The sequence below is a fragment of the Histoplasma capsulatum genome, assembly GCF_000150115.1.
Source record: "Histoplasma capsulatum G186AR genomic scaffold supercont2.3, whole genome shotgun sequence".
Lineage (NCBI taxonomy): Eukaryota > Fungi > Ascomycota > Eurotiomycetes > Onygenales > Ajellomycetaceae > Histoplasma > Histoplasma capsulatum.
Window position 1 is genome coordinate 538032 of NW_025544803.1, and position 16896 is coordinate 554927.

The window sequence follows — 16896 nt, forward strand, 5'->3', positions numbered from 1 at the left end:
CTGGTAAAATGGGGTCAAAAGGATGTTTTAGTGTCATTCAAAGCAAGCTTGAATACATAAATTAAGGAAGATATGGTAGTTGGAAGCGGTGATAAATCCAATGTTGCAGAATTGTCCTTTCGCCGTCGTTTGCACCCAAACATGCTACTCGGTTGTAGATATCACCTATCGTGGACATCGATAGAGGCGTCCAGTAAATCACGTGAAAGCCACCCACAGATGCGGAAGGACTTGTCCTTGGTTGGTTTTGCATGTTTGCAAAAACAAAGGTCAACAAAATATGAAAACGAATAAAGAAATGAAAAGGGGGGGTGCTATAAAGTTGACTTCTTATATCTTCGTATGCAGGTAAGAAGAGTGCACCAGCTCAAGTACCTCTGTCACCAGTAGTTGCCATATCAAATAACGAAGGAGAAGTGTACATAAACGGAGCAACGGCTACAAATTCAAGTTTGCAGGTTAAAGGAAATCGTTCAAGAGTTGTCATGCGAGCAGTAAGCAAAACCTTGCCCATCACAATTCAGACTGACACATCACTGTACAGCAAGCGGATAACAGCATTTGTGTTTCAATGCCTCTAGGAATAACGTCACAGGAATCTTCTCAGAACGACGGTAGCAGCTGAGAAAAGTATCCTAGTAATAGGATTCTCGTAAATGTTTGCAACAAGATCGAGATGTCGAATGGTAAATGCAACTTCCCGTGATGGCGTTATTGAAACTAGGAATCAAATGTGTAGGCGAAACCGGTGAAATCGAAAAAGTTAAGCCCTGGAGCAATTCATACCCTAAAGCCTCAGGTGTCAGCGTGGGCTTTGAAATTAAAACAAATACGTAAATGAATTCAATGGAGCCTGGTGGACGGCATCGCCAAACGGCATAATTTTGTCCCACATGGAGGAACGTCGATGTAGCATGCGATGCCTCTTAGAATCGCCAACGTCAGTAGAACGCCTTTTCCGAAAGCGAGATGTCACCTGGCAATTCGGCATGACCTCATCCACAAGAAATTGAATAATATTGACCCGTTTGTGGTACGAGATTCCATAACATATGGTACAGCAGGGTGTATCAGATCAGGTCGCTTTTAACATTGTCCTTCAGCACGGCAACCCGCATCTAAAACCCAGGAACTTCGCGGACCGCCCTAGAATGCCTTCTAAGATGCACTGAACTTGCTAGACGTGACCGACTTGCGATCCGGGATCAGATTGGGATATAATCCAGAGACCCCAAGGCAGATAACAACCGCCATATCCTATTAGTATCGAACTTGTTGATAGCGAAGAATGATTTGGCCTAGTCGTATCATACTAGTAAACTTCCTCAACGACAGATCATGTCAAGCGGCACCATAGAGGGGCTCCGGTTTCCTGAGAATGGAGATCAATTTAATTAAAGAGGGCAGTCTTGCAAAAGGGCATGCTAGGGAATATCAAATGCCGTTGGAGCCTACGAGTATGTCGTCTCTCGAGTCTAGGGCCAGGAATGTTTTCACGTGACTATACCGGCCCTAGCCCTAAGCCCTACGCTTAGCTCGCATCCTCCCCGCCTCGCCGTTCCTCAACGACGGGATCTCTCCCCAACTCCACCGCTACTTTGTTGTTGGGACGCTATGGATGCCGCTCGAGTTGCGGTTGTCGTCAAGGCTCAAGATCCAGATGCTGCGAAGTAAGAGATTGTGGGGGCTATTTTCGAAAAATGCAGGCAGGACAGGAAAGAAAAGTGAGGCGAGTCGTTTTCCTGTTCTTATTTGAGGATTACTCCGTGTGTCGGAACCATCCAACACAACTTGAATACTTTTGAACAGCAGAATCCTCCCTACTTCTACTTGCTCTTTCTGCGCCACTCACCACTGGTCTTTATTTGGCCGCATTTAATTCCTTGTCTAGTTGTCCGACTCTCCCCTTTTATTTTTATTCCATGCATCTCCGTCAAGAGATGGTTATAAATAAAAATAATCTGACTATTATCCAAATAGACAAGAGATATAATGGTGAAAAACCCTTATCTTCCAAGGAACATTGACCAGCCTTTGTTTTCTTTGTTCATTGTGATGGACAAACGGAGGTCGTTTGTTGAGTTACCCCGATGGTTAAGGGGGGGAAGCAGAAAAAGAAAAATTTGTAGGGAACAGAAAAAGCAAAGAGAAAAAAGTGGCAGATGCGTCAGCAGCAACGCAGTCTCGACTCCTAGTTCACCGAATCCAATGAGTGACCACCCGGTCACACTTGAAATCGGCAACTACTTTCTGTCTAATTGCACAACTTGCTTGCATCTTGCCATCCTTGATAAGATAGCCAAGTGTAGTACCATCCCAGGGAATTTTTGCACAAACCATCCGTGGGGTAAGATGGTAATCTCAAAGACTTGCCTTGACACATATCAAGCTGAAGAAAATGTTGCAGTGTTTTAATCTTGGGTTATGATCCCTTTGCGCGCCGGAATTGTATGGGTGTGGGTGATTGGATATGGGAAGCAAAGACAAACATGCTTCTACATGCTCAATGTACAGTACCTTCGAAGTACATGTACGTCCCAACCGTATTTTCAACCGGCAAAGGGCTGATGATACATTCTGTGACAGGCCGCATTGGTTAAAAACATAAACTTTTTACCCATTCGTCGCTGGTACAAAATGAAGGGCGAACAGATTTCGAGAGCTGCTGGCTGACGGGGAAAATGGTTATAAATTACAACTTCAGTAATATTCCATCGTTGGAGTGAAGGAAAAAATGAAGAGAGACTCGGGATAGGATGGCTTGTGGCTTAAGCGCAGTCGCCTCTCGACGATCAATCTTCCTAGCTGACTGAAAGATTTTATGCAGAGCAACGCTCTTGACCACCACCACCTGCAACAGGCCCCAAGTCGCGACCGCCGACTCCACTCAATAGTATAGGCGTTTACTTTCGCACCCTAATGGCGGGTACCAGCACATCTAAATCATTCATTTTTCAGGAGCATCCCTATCAGTAGGATGTTCAATGCTGCATTCCCTGATTGCCGGCCATCCGAAGAATTCTGCAATGGCCACTACATCTTGAAATTGGCAGTCATGAAATGGAGAGGAAATTCTAAGCACTCAACAATTCCTGGTCCAGGCAAGACATCCAAAATATTGTAGTGATTGAAATATGCCGGTTCCAGCATGTGTTTACCAGATTCACCACCAATATGGACGAGCCACAGCATCAAGATACACCTCGTGCATAATGTCTGGCCTTAATAATGGAGAATGAAACTGGGACATGGCGAATTCTCCATTGAACTGTTCGCAGATTGGGTGATCCCCGGTAGTCAGCATGACTAGTTAGGTAAGGTTTCAGCGTCGGCTGGCAGCCTCACTTTTACAATATATCCAAGCAAACTGGAGCAAAGTGGCAATTCTCGATCATTGCTCTCTTTGATCCTTAGATTCGGCTAGCTCGCTGCCCTGTTTCCAAGCCCTGAATGTGTGCGCTTCAACCCGATGTTCAAAATTACATCAACGTTGAGTACTAAACGCTGCAACTCTCACATAATTTTAATCCTCGGTTTATTTACTCGATTATTTATTCAATTGATTATTGAAGTCCTTTCGTTTGTTAAATTATAATTACTTTTTTCCCTTCTTTTTACAGTGCCTTGCACACACCTCCAACGCTCAAAGCAACGTCTTTCCAAACCAACTTGCCGAACACCTGCAAACTTTTACGATAGCAATTTCTCTCTTGCAAAAGGAGGTCTTGGTTTTTTGGATTATTTTTATAAGATATTTCGAGAACTGTCGCTTAAACAGCTTCACCGACGTTCCAGCAGATACTGAGCCATCTGTTGCAGTCTTTTTATTTATCAAAGCGCGATACTGCCGGGGAGAAAATACATTTTAGGTGGTAGAAACATATTATACCCATTTCCTTCTAGAAGAATCTCGAACTCAGTATTTTCCTCCACATGGAGACGGGCCTGCAAAACGAAGACAGAAGAGCGCACGGGGAGAGTGAAGATGTTTCTAATAAATCATACTACGTCGCCAATGATTCAAACAATGTATCGCAAAATGATCTGGGGAACTTGCACGAAAATTCACAGTCTCCGCGTGGGGATCATTCACCTGCTCTTATGAATGAAAGCTCTCCTAGGGCGCCATCGCCGACAACCGAAGGTGACCATCCATCACCTCGCTCCTCAGCCACCGACGTAAACAGCAAAATAATGCTGGTTCCACCTCAGATGGGACTTACGCCGGAAGAAGTGGCACTATTACAGCACGCCAGCCAATCCCCGCCAGTGACGGCGGATTCGCTCTCTGAACTTGGTCTGGATGCCATCACGAAAAACACCCAGCTTCGTATAGATGTTAATTTTGATAAGGATCTTCATTTTCGACCTGTTGGGGGCCCGGTAAAGGCGAAAATGGCAAATGAGTATTGGCATGCGGTAGCCATCGAAATTTCGATATTTACCTTTGGCGCTTACAACAACATCAACTTGTCTTTCTGGGTCCGCAGCGCTTCTTCTTCTCACAAAGTCTTCCGAGCAAGACTACCCAACATGCTCGATACACTGAGAGAAATATTACTGACTCTTGTTCCCGATCGCGAACGTTCATGTATAAAAGAACACTTAGAGACCAAGTTCCTCGTGGCACAGGTCGAAAAGGGGGTGCTAAATTTGGTCGGACTTGCTGAATGGCTTGCCGTTCTATTGAAAACACATTGTGCGCCAATGAGGGATCAAATGGCGGATGACATGGTTGAACAAGTTCGAAATGGCTATCAATTGCAAGATATGATTCAAGTATCGAAAGGTCTTCATCAACTTTTTGTCATACTTGAATCAATGAAATTGGTGAGTATTAGCGCTCCCTAAATCTAGATACAAGGGTGCAGCAGCCACTGACCTATTGGAATGTAGGATGTGGCAAATCACCAGATTCGTGCGTTCCGACTATATTTGATAGAAGACTCTGTTGAGTATCTCAGAAAACACTACGATTTCGTCATAAAAAAGTCGCAACAGTCTTTTAAGGAAGCTCAAAATTCGAAAAACTGGTATATTATGCACCGACGACGGTGCAATCTCAGTTCACAACAAGTCCCCAATAATTTCGAATCCGCAAAAATTTTATTCGAAGGCTTATCGTCCATTCTCTGTTCCTTTGACCGGACTATTCGGCTTCCAGATTCCTTTGCGCTTGATTTCGACCGACTTTATAATATTCGAAATAACATCGAGACTCTCGCTTTACTTCAAGTGTGTTGTCACGCGTTCAACAGTGTTGTTGGTGGCGACGTTTCGTCCACGATATACTGCTCGCTGCAGTCCCGCATACTCTCAATCATCCAATATGGCGAACACGCGGCTTGCGAGAATGACCCATCTGGACACCCATTGATTGCCCGATTCGAAGCCAATATGCAGAATATAGCATTGGAAATTGCACGAGTGGCTCAGATGATGCGAGGTGAAAGAAGTTTGGTTACCTATCCGGACGAACGCATCATTCACTTTGTATCAAATCAGGTTCATCCCAGGCACCGGCATTTTGAAGCCGTCCGCGATCGCGTTCAACAGGAGCTGAAAAGTATTGCCCTTAACACCGCGAAGCAGTACTGGCGTATGAGCGCACTTGAAATAGCCGACTCCCAACACCTCCACCAACAACCCGACCTTGTGTCGTGGCCGCAGATTCCCGATATCCAGTGGATTGGAAAACGCCTGGCCCATATCGGAGTGTTGCATTGGAGAATTTGGGCACCGCTTCTATATTCCCCAGAAGATGGGGAATTAAGTTCGTCACCATTCATCGCTCCCGGCACGGTTGGTGACATGAGAGGCTTTGACGCTGAAGATGCATCTGACCCTCCAGGGCTTGAGCGACATAGTGCAGGTAGACCAGATGTTTCGTGAATAGCAATAAATATTGCCTTGACTACATGTACATAATACCCTGTCCCTAATTTCCCCCCCCATCTACCTCCCTCCCCTTTGACATTTTCTCTTCCGTTATGCCCCTGTCCTTATTACCTTGCCATTAGCCAGCCTTTTATTTACTACTTTGTCCATTACCCCCATTAGAGCCCCTTGATTCCACCCTCTCATTTCGTTGCGCTCTTCTTATTCCCCATATCTCATCAACCGCTATATGCACATTAGGAGTTTTGGCACTTCCGCAAATGCCACGTCTACACCAGAACAAATAAACATGGGAAGTGGGGGAGGCTAGAGTTATAGAATATTTTACTTTGTTTTCAAATAAGCCTTTTTGACTTAAAAGGAGTTGAAACAGGTCGCAGACTGGTATGAAGAAGCAAACCGAGCGGAGCCTACCACTTCTAAGCTTAAATTTGTTTACCTTTTTTTTTTTAATGTTAGAAACGTTCACAATTACCTTGTTTAGTTTTTCTTTGATTCATCTTCTTATCGCCCATCTCGTCCTCGACCACAACTTACATACTACGGAAAGCAGATATTGGTGCGGGAAAACCAGATCGTGGCCATATTTTGTTTCGGAGCTGCAAATTGGAAGAACCAAATAATAAATAACTTAATGTCTAATCATATGCAGATATGAAATAAACGTTACAATATCTTCACCCATTCTCAATTCAGTCCCACTGACCCTCGTTGAGAGAGCTGGAACAGGCCATCTCAACGATCCAGCCAAACACCACGAATTATGCAACGTTTTAATGTAAGAAGTAAAAGGTGACAATCCACTCTATGCAAGCAGATATTTGCGCATCCGTGAGAATACATGCTGTAAGGCGAAAAGGCGGATTAGGAAGGATATGATATGACAGGGTTAGTTGGCGAAAAGCATGATAAAAAAAAAATAAAGCCGCCGTCTGAATCCACTTTATTGCGGAACTTTCAAGCAAGGACACAACAATACATCAGGAAATTGCCGTTAGTTAGTTACTAAACCTTCAACTCCACTTAATGCAGGCGACTTCTTGAAACGTCCCCATGAGAACTGGGTGAAGCTGGTCAACTAACTCCTTAATTATGCACCGGCAGAGATCAAGAATGTTTTATGTCAAAAAGGCTTTCATTCGTTCGATTGCGATTTTAGTGTTTTCAGTGATGGCGATGCGGCCCCATCCGCTAGTTTTCGACGACCCTCTCCTCCCCTGTCCGCATTTTGCCGAAATTATGAGAATGGATGAAGCTGCTTTGGGTTAACTACCGACTATACAGGCTCTCTTTGCATCTTCCTGATACGAACATGCCAAACCCTGGAGATCCTGGGGAGCAACCCCATTTGTGAACCCAACGATAATATATATTTTCGAACCATGGATTAACTCCATCCTCATTCACGAAATATTCTCAGGTTTTTGAAAAACATAGACGCATTCGACCGGGAACTACAATGCCAGCGTCGTCGCTAGCTAGTCGGCCCGACCCAAAGAAGAAGAATGTTTAAGGTTCGGGCCGGTAAACCCTAAACATTTACCGTTGCCGAGATGACATCAATGGCCAGATTACTCCTTCTTTTGCCACTTGAATCTTCTATCCGGGCTTCTTTTTGGTATCTTCAAGTTTTTTTTGAAATAAAATTAAAATTAAACTAAATAAAAATAAATCTTGAAATGGACCACTAATAAGGGACAATTATTGCTTATACGGACCAAGAAAAATGGCCTGAGAGTCGGGAATATGTACAGAGTAAAGTGTGTGAGAAATGTGCGCTTCGCGGAATTAGCTCAAAAAGGAGGAGGAAAGACAAAAAATACCAAACTATGCATTAAAATCAGATTGAGACGTATCATGCCATGAGAAAGCAGAACAAAAAAACTTATGGCGGCACATCGAATCGTGCAAATAAATTGAAATAATGGTATACAAGCGATCCCAAAACATAATCACCAAAACATAATCACGAAAACACGGATCAAAAAAGATGCAAACACTGTATATATGCAACTAAATTCCAAATACTACACATTTTCACTCGAGATCCGCCTTTTCAGTCTTCTCTTCCTCTCTTCCCTTGTAAAGCGCTTCGACTTCCGCTGCTCCCGCAGGACCATCAAATAATCCTTCGCCGGGTGCCAAAAGGCATAAATGGAAATGACGCTTACTATGGCAAATCCGGCCGTGCCGCAGACGTACCAGAAGTACCGTTCCGAACGAGCAGTGTCGGAGATTCCTTGTAGGTTCATGCCGAAGTAGGAAGTGCAAAAGGAGAGCGGGAGGAAGATTACGGTCACTGCGGTAAAGAGCATAATTGCACGCTGCTGGCTGTCGCGGACAATAGTGAGTTCATTTTGTTCGATCGTACGAAGGTGGAGAAGCTGCATGAGGATATAGGTCAGTATACAAGCCGATCATTGGGCCCCAAAGTATTGAAATCAGGTAGGATAGGGGGACAGCTTACATCGTTCATGGAATTTTTAATTTCGTGGGCAATATTTTCAATGTCATCACGCTGTTGTCGAATTTTGCCCAAAGTCCAATCAACCCTATGCATACAAGACTCGCCGTCGGGGTTGTGTGGTATGCCGTGGTTTCGATCCTCTTCGTCATGTTTCTTAATATCTTCTTTCAACCGAGTAAAGAGATTTTGCCTCGACTCAAGCATCTTGCTAATGAACCTGATCTCCTCCATGCACTGCAGAAAAGTCCTCGTCAGCCGAACAGTCTCGTCACGTCTCCACGGTTCATAGGTACGCAGTTTCTGATAAATTCTTGTCAGTATGGCCGAATCTTGAATTGAGGAGCGAGATACACTTCTACAAACAATATCACGAAGAATATCCTGGTAGGCTTCCACTATCGAAATCTGGTTATGGCCCAGAGTGTCATTGTGTGGGCAAGTGCCTATTTCGGTCGCGAGGTGGACAACAAGCCATTCAGCTGTTGGCTTTTCCCAAGTGCTCGTTCCTGTTGAGGCGAATTCCCTCAGTGTTTGACCCACAGCCGAAGCCCCTGGATTCAGCAAGATGTCATCAGGAGACTGCCGGAGATATTCTCGTAGTCGGGCATCCAGGTAGTTAACACCTTTCGCCGCAGACATGGTCAAAAGAAAGCCTACATAAACGAAACTTGTTAGGCTGAGTACGTTGTCCCATGTGGGTTAGGATGGGGTGGGAGGTGAGAGCGAACCATCGCTTCTGTGGAAAAATCGAAATTCATTCCGAACGAGTTGGGCATCAAGAAACGCCGGGTGACTGGAGAGAATTCGAAAATCATAGCTGTTTATCACTGGCTTGATTCGTCCAAGCGGCCCACTCGCGCATATTGGGAGGCCATCGGAGATTTGCCAAGGCATGTCAGAGGCAACTAGCTCCCAGAAGGTGAGCTCGGTGTTAAGGTGCTCTGCTCGCCATTCTAGGTCGCCTCGCAATTTTGGATTTCTATCACCTCGATGACACTCCCAGTCTAGTGGCTCAGGCCCAGTCGGTGTTTTGGAAGTCTGGGGAGACAAATCATCATCTGTTGAATCAGGAGCAGACCTAGATAGATGGTCCAATCTTGAGAGCAAGCAGTATGTGTCTCGGAGATCCTCGACCTCTTCACGATGTCGAAAATTCAAATTGTCCAGCTCGACGTACGCAAAACCAACATGGCCAGCGTTTTTAAACGGGCGAGGCTCCTCACTGTTTGCGTGTCGAAACAAGTCCTCAATAGACTGGATAATATTTGGAATCAGCAGTCGATTCCAACCAACTGACCAGTGTCGTTGAAACATTTAACCTACGGAATGATAAATTCCTCTGCCAACTGGGACATGTCTATTTGATATTAATTAGTGTATGATCATTACACAAACTGGAATGATCAAGGTTCTCTTACATCCACCGAACTTGAACACCGTGAGGCTTTTCTTGCCACTCTTGAGAAAAGTCAGCATGTCTTGTTTTTGTCGATCTAGAATAGATTGCCTATATCGAATGATCATCGAGGAGCAGCAATTTTAAGGAAAAACGGAAGGGCATACGGGATTCAATATCTCCAAGAGCGACCTCTTTTACTTCCGCGTGGTCCGGATAGAAATCGCAGACCTGAGCCTTGAGCGTCGCCCTGGGAGGAAATTGATCCACAGCTAGGTCGTGGAGATCCTGATCGGAAGGCAAATGCGTATAACCATTAAAGAGCGTAGAGAAAACCAGGTTCTTCATGCCGTTGCTGTTACGCTCCTCATACAGCCTTCGGATAGCACCAAGCGTTGCAGCATGCCGTTTAGCTCGTGCTTTTGGTACGATCTCGGCTGCGGCAACCTGGGCTGCTCTGTCTCTGTCAAAACGATGAAGCATAGCATCTGTTGCTACTGTGACTTTTTCTCCATCGCCACTGTGTAAGGAACGTTAGCGAAATCGGTTTCATCAGCTTGTCATTCATGGAGACATAACAGGCAACAGACGTTGTTCTTCCATGGACGACGACTGTGTCAGTCATCGTGTCCGTGATTTCGACCACATCCACGGTAGCCATATCTGAAGTGGTAAGTTGTAGTGTGGCCTAGGAGGGAAGATATATGAAGGATAGGATTGACCTCTGGATGCGATTGTCGGACGATTGGAATGGAATTTTGGTTCGATCCATCTTGAATGCAAACCATATATCCTCTCGAGCAACCGGCCTCAGGAGGCTCAACGATCCCATGTTTGACGGACTTCAAGCCTTATGCCCTCACAGCCCCAAAGGCCAGCATGGATCAAAGCTCGAAACTGACTAGTAGTGACATGACCACTTAGCACTGGGTAAAACGACAGAGACTGTTGAAATTGAGACCAGTAACCTCAAGCTAATGCATGTGCTAGTGTTAGCGGAAGCCTGAGGTTCTAAGGGGCTGATAGAATTCCATCGTGACAAATGCCTCTCGAGTGTCCTGCGATTGAAAAATCGAAACAATGAGAAGTTCACAGCTCACTCTGTTTCGTCCTCAATGCGACCAACCACGTAGGGGCAATGTGAGATGGATATAGCGAGCGGCGGAGAGCGGGCCAAACAATCCGTTCGCCATTCACGAGTCAACTGCTGATAGTGCGGGAAGGCAGAGAGACCTTCCGCAGTCGTAACTAAAAGCCACAACACGGCCTTGAGTTGTAACTGGCCCAAGTCCGCTGTGGAGTTCGGCAAAGAGAGCGTGTCATGGTGTCCCAGCGCCCCCACACGCAAACAGCGACGAAGGGACAAAGAGACATGCGGCTAACTAACTCTTCCAGACACGAGCACCTGAACAGGGGCTGCAGCAAACCCTGTCAGGTGTCGAATGGCGTTCCCTCCCTTCGATTGAACTGTTCTCGCGTCATATTGAATGCCATTCCACGAGGGCGACACAGGGTGACATATCTTCGATCGCATGTTCAAGGCTAGCAATGGCCAACAATAACAGGACGAGCACGCTGTCTGCCCTGCTCCTGCTGCCCCCACCTCCGCAACCTCCCTCCCCCGCTACGCTCGCCGCCGCCTATCGCCTTCCGCTCGACGCCGCCTTGCGAAGACTCCAGCGCCTCGCAGCCCGCTCTTCCACACGGGCGTCTTGCGACATTGCGCTTCCATTCCCCGGCTATACCCTAGGACAAGGCCAACGCACATTCTCTGGATGCGAAGAAAATGTCCTTCACTCCATCCAGGACTTACTGTTGAACACTTACGCGCTCATCTACTCACTGTTAGGATGTAACGAGCAAAGACAGCAAGAGTTGCTTTCTGGAGATACATCCTTGCTAGACAAATCCAACATCAATCGTGTGGATATCCGCATCATTCTCCTAGGCTACGACCAAGGGTTTAATTACGACTCCCTCGTCCGCCCAGCCCGCGCCATCCCATCATGCATTGTCGACTTATCTATCCTCGCGCTCTGTGACAAGAAATGGTCCCATCTATACGTAACGGAGGGGGAGCCTGGAGAGCGGCTGTACCGTCAGTTCAGGGCACTGGTGAACGGCAGTCTCTCGGCCCGCGTGGGTGGAACCTGGGAGGTGGAGCGGGTACCTGGCGGGATGAGTTTTAACATGCGGCAGAAATCGCAAATTTTATCAAGCGTGACAGCACCGCCATTGCCAGATGCACATGCCCTGGCCACCAAGTTAGCAGGGCAACGGGTCCTGGTTATTGGAAGGGAAGCGGAGCGGAACGAGAAGAGTGCAAATCCGGTATTGGAAGGTTTAAACCAGAAGCTCCAGTTAACCATTGGGCTATTGCTCGCTGAGTTCTACGGCAGCGCCAGCCCATCAGAGTATCCGAACCCAGATGATGAGAGCGACCCAGCCCCGCCACTTCCTTCGAATCCTGCAGCTCTAGAAGTGACCCAATTTTTCCAATCGATCGTTGACTGGCGTATTGCAGGCGATCGATTCTCGAAAACTCAACCGGCCGGAAGCATGCTACGTTTCTACAGCAATGTCGATGGCTCGTTTATAATCAGCCCTTGGAATATGATTTACGTCACCGACGCTCCAAAACAACTGAAACGAATCCTTGGTGGCAACGAGGAGGACGGTGATGGCCACTTGGAATACACGGTAGTCTCGGGTGCATCGCAGAATGATTCTCTGGTAAATCTCCTTCAGCCATGGAATGACAAATGCCGGATGGTAGTTTGCGAAGATCTTGCAGCATCGATCGAGTCTGATGAACTTCATCAGGCCGACACGCTCTGTAAGAACTGAAGTTAATTTCCGGAGATACTTTCGCACTCACGACTGTTACGAATAAACCCACAGATTTGTCTGTATGGCAACGATTTCGCTCGAGCAAAATTTCTATATCCATTTGATAGCTTCGCTTCCATCACACAGAATCATCGTATATCTCTCTGCATTCCTGTTAATATGGGCCATCCCGCCCCGATTATTATTTCACGCATAAAATGCCCACCCGCCTCATATTGTTCTGTACGTTCCGATGGAGAGCAAACCATCGCCCAAATTGATATTACCAACGAGACTATATTTTCCCGCAGTCCATGTTACTTCTCCCCTCACAACCATATCATTTGTGTGTAAGAAGACAACTTTATAAGAGGTCGGTATTGAAATTTGAAAACAAAAATTTAATCTAAAACCAGAAAAAAAAAAATGCCATATAGGCCTTCAGGAAATGTAGGTGTCACGAGCCATGACGTAGTTGTATTTCAAAAGCCCCAATCTAAACGTACCTAGTGGCCGTCATTTGTCGTCATTAACAATCGTTCCCATGCGTGTAAATATATATGAAATTCTCCCCAAAAACGATCATATGTATATAATTTTCCGCAGAAAAGAAACAAGGGCAGCCGACACATCTTTGTGTATGTCAAATATGGGCGTTCTCCATCCGTAAATCGTCGTAAGGGACACAAAGGCCCAGGGCTTTCACCATCAGTTTCCGATGCCTAATCAAGGATAGCCCATACGAGAAGCTAGCATTACTCCACCCGAAGCTGTACCGTCACGAAGGTGTCAGCAATGATACAACGGAGAGAGGGGAGAGAAAATAAGGAGGGAAAGAGACACCTACCCCTCAACATTCGCATATTTAAAATCCAGCCCTTGATTACCATACTCCGCATCGACCTGGCTAGGATTGTCTAGCTGTGTCACATCATACTTCTCCACAATCGCCCCGTGGTAATTCACCGCAACCCGAACCATGAGCTGCAGCCAGCGATAGACGAGCCTTTCCATCTCACGCAAATAGCCATATCTCTTCAGCCCGTCCCAGGCAAGCATCTGATGCGGCGCCCATCCGAAGGGAAAATCCCATTGCTTCGGTGGCCGGTGAGGCATGCTGACTGGGCCGCGCGACTTCTCGGTACTGGTGCTGAGACCGCCGACGCATTCGAATTTGGGTAGTGCTCTAGTAACGAGGGAGTCGGCTTGTTCGCGGCTGGCGATGCCGCACCAGAGTGGGTAGAGGGTTGTTACGTATTCGTAGGTGGTGCGTTTCTGGGTTTTTGTGTTGTAATCGAAGTACATTCCCCGCTCAGGGTCCCAGAGGTATTTGTTTACACTTTCCTGGCGCTGGCTGGCACGTTGGAGCCAGGATGCGGATGCTTCGACGTGGTCATCTGTCATACCTGGCGTGCGCCATTCGGCTGGGATGGGGAGCTTGTCGTTGAAGACATTTTTGATGGCCCAAGCTATGTCACTCTCATACTTGTATAAGAGGCAATTTAGGTCCACGGTAGCAAGGTCCGCACAACCTTGGTCGAATCGATAGCTGCATGAAGTAGCTTAGTATCGTCGGGGGAAGAAACACACTAGGCTGATCTCTATATCAAAGTAGCTGACTTACGACGTATCGTGTCCCGATTCTCGCACCCCTCTATCATGCATGAAATATTCATCCAGTTCAGGTTCATTCACATTCCCAGAGTTATACTGGTTAATAAACTCAGGAATTGTACAAGCATATTTTTCCGCGTAGCTGTATAGAACCGCGTCGAAATGGCCTTCTTCGACTTCCAAGGGGATACCCTTACCAGGCGGCTTAAACCGGGAGAGTCCAGTAGTTGGATCGTATCGCGGCTCTGACATCCAAACGGTGAAGTATTCTCTGATGGCTGCTAGAATCCCAGCCCGTAACACTGCAGCAGCCTCTTCCTTGTTGTCAATGATTTTGAAAGTTCGCACTGCAAGATCCGAGAGAAACGGCGGTTGCGATCTGCAAAGATAATATGACCGATTCGCATTCGGAATCTTACCATAATGTTTCACTTGAAATATAAAGTTATACAGAATATCTCGCACAAGATCAAGCCTTCCAACCTCGAGGAGGCCAAGGCATGCAAAGTAACTGTCCCAGTAGTAGCATTCATTGAATCGACCACCGGGAACTATAAACTGCAGTCCTTGCAGCTTATCTGGATTTGAATAGTCCATCTCGAGTGCGAGCAGACCTGGTCGATCTCGAAGCCCGTGGACGAAGTCGGCCGTAATTTCTCCCTGGGGAAGGTACTGCACCTCCAATTTTAATTCAGGCTTGTTCTTTGAAGCTTGGCAGTAATACTCGTAGAGTTTGTCTTCACCATATGGAACAAAGATCCGTGGGCGCGGGTCCTCATTCCAGTCCTTGGGGTCCTTAGCAGCAACTTCAATCATAGACTCATCTAGCCTCCTGGTTAGGTTGTTCCAATATTGGTCCTTAATTTTGCGATTGATACGGCTAACCGGATCTTCGGAGACATCATTGAAGTGGATTAGCTTCGATGCATGTCTGCCCTTGGTCAAATGTAGCTCCTCGAGTAGATTCGCAAGCAGATATGTGCCGCGGATTTCCCGCGTCCGGCCGCCGTCGGAGAGAAAGGTACCCAGAGAGACTACCTAAGATTGAGCTTAGAAAGATCCTCGCCTTCAAAAATAAGTACAAGGGATATGGCCATCTCTCTACCTTTGGCCCATTGTCAAGAATGGTAATCTGCAAATTCTTGTCCGTATCTTCTTGTTCAAGCAAACTTTCCATCGCATTGTCCACCCACACCTTAAAAACAGGGGGAAGCGAGCTCTCATCTGCAGAATTAGTTATATGCTGCAGAGGTAAGAGAGTACGAGTATGGAAACAATAGGAAACCGAATACCGTGGCTCCCTCGACGTGTGCGCGGCACAAGAATTTGCTTCGGTATCGCTGGCTGCTTGAGGTATTAGCTCCTGCAAGTCTCAAAAGTAATGATCAAAGACTAAATTAGGCAAGAGCTCTGTTGTTGAAGATATATAAATGCCAATAATATGTAGTCACATCGGTTGATACTGGATCTGCCTCCAAGGGAACTTGAATTGAACAACCTTCACCCACCATTCTCCCTCTCGGAGGCAAGTGTCGCAGGACGCCTGGTACTTACAATGGATGAGGACTTCCTCAATTCGCGAATTGCATGGCTGAAGCCATGGTCGTCGAGAGGAACAGTCAGTGGCGTGTTCTCTTTCATTCTGCTTGATCTTCGAGAACTCCCGTTCGGTTTACTGAGGCAGCTTTCAGCCCTGGTCGAGCCTAAATAACGGCGGCGGTTTAACCTAGATTGGTCGGAAAATAAATAAATAAACACTAAACAAGAAACAGTAGATTCTCGCTCCGCAGACAAGGGAGAGAAGCATATAAAATAAACCTTGTTATTTTATGTTTTCGAGGGGCAAAATGTCCGAGAGCTGGGGCTGAGCCGCGGGGTTATTTCGTGTTCAGCGTTGCCTTAGCGCGCCAAGTCACCACCCGGTTTAACGTTGGCGGTATGATATTGACCAAAGCCAGCTCAAATGAACGGATTAGGATCTTGGGGTTCTAAAAATGCTGTTAGTTACCGATTTTGCTTGGCCAAATATGTTTGCCCTGGGTACGTTGGGCAGCCAATCCTAGGTATGAAAGATGGCGCAGGAATTAAGGCACATTGTGGTCCTCTGGTTTCCTTCTTTATCGTGGATGGACCGAATCTTCAACGACTGGCTTGGGGAGACTTCAAGTGTTGAGATCCTAGACTTTTATGACAATATAAAGTCGCAGGTTGGAGCCAGAATCACAGAAAAATGCAACTACCTGGGGGTTATATGCTATACTATGCTGGAGAGACCTTGAGTTTTGAGTGGTGGCATTGTGACCCAAAGGAACCCGGCCTAGCAGCAGGAAGACAAGCCATCCCATGCCAGGATCAGATGCAATAGATATAGAGCTCAGATGAGGCGCTGAAGAGCTCCAATCAAATATGGCCGCAAGTCAACTTTGAACCGCGAGTCAACGAGCCCGTAGCAGATCAATTTGATCGTGTAGAGAGAGAGCTTCCCATAATGTATCTGGCCCGATGCCTCGATATATGCTCCGGGACATGGCAGACATCCCGTGGCTGTAGAAGATTTAAATCTACGCTGTAGAGGTTGGTTGGGTGTGAGATAGCTAGCCGCGCGGGAGACGCGTGTAGCAGTTTAGTTTATCACGCCTCGTCTAACCACAACAAGACACAGAGAATTAAAAACAAGCAGAACATTCATGAT

At 46.5% G+C, this 16896-nt stretch overlaps 5 protein-coding genes across 5 annotated transcripts; 3 read left to right on the forward strand and 2 right to left on the reverse strand.

The window, feature by feature from the left end:
- Positions 1 to 72: 72 nt before the first annotated feature.
- On the forward strand, positions 73 to 625 carry HCBG_02358 (uncharacterized protein; the record flags this gene model as incomplete). The annotated part of the gene is made up of 3 exons (XM_045429407.1): positions 73 to 154; positions 349 to 494; positions 545 to 625. The coding sequence occupies 3 exons, from the start codon at positions 73 to 75 to the stop codon at positions 623 to 625; spliced, it is 309 nt and encodes a 102-aa protein (XP_045289302.1).
- A 3308-nt stretch (positions 626 to 3933) lies between these two features.
- On the forward strand, positions 3934 to 5892 carry HCBG_02359 (uncharacterized protein; the record flags this gene model as incomplete). Its single annotated transcript, XM_045429408.1, has 2 exons — positions 3934 to 4830; positions 4897 to 5892. The coding sequence occupies 2 exons, from the start codon at positions 3934 to 3936 to the stop codon at positions 5890 to 5892; spliced, it is 1893 nt and encodes a 630-aa protein (XP_045289303.1).
- A 2033-nt stretch (positions 5893 to 7925) lies between these two features.
- Positions 7926 to 10422, reverse strand: HCBG_02360 (uncharacterized protein; the record flags this gene model as incomplete). The annotated part of the gene is made up of 7 exons (XM_045429409.1): positions 7926 to 8282; positions 8729 to 9018; positions 9094 to 9619; positions 9689 to 9722; positions 9784 to 9823; positions 9929 to 10281; positions 10352 to 10422. 7 exons carry the CDS (start codon positions 10420 to 10422, stop codon positions 7926 to 7928), a joined length of 1671 nt encoding a protein of 556 aa, XP_045289304.1.
- An 887-nt stretch (positions 10423 to 11309) lies between these two features.
- HCBG_02361 (uncharacterized protein) lies at positions 11310 to 12608 on the forward strand (the record flags this gene model as incomplete). Its single annotated transcript, XM_045429410.1, has 1 exon — positions 11310 to 12608. The coding sequence occupies one exon, from the start codon at positions 11310 to 11312 to the stop codon at positions 12606 to 12608; it is 1299 nt and encodes a 432-aa protein (XP_045289305.1).
- Positions 12517 to 15845, reverse strand: HCBG_02362 (alpha,alpha-trehalase; the record flags this gene model as incomplete). The annotated part of the gene is made up of 5 exons (XM_045429411.1): positions 12517 to 13360; positions 13438 to 14139; positions 14215 to 15242; positions 15310 to 15548; positions 15713 to 15845. 5 exons carry the CDS (start codon positions 15843 to 15845, stop codon positions 13234 to 13236), a joined length of 2229 nt encoding a protein of 742 aa, XP_045289306.1.
- Positions 15846 to 16896: the final 1051 nt, after the last annotated feature.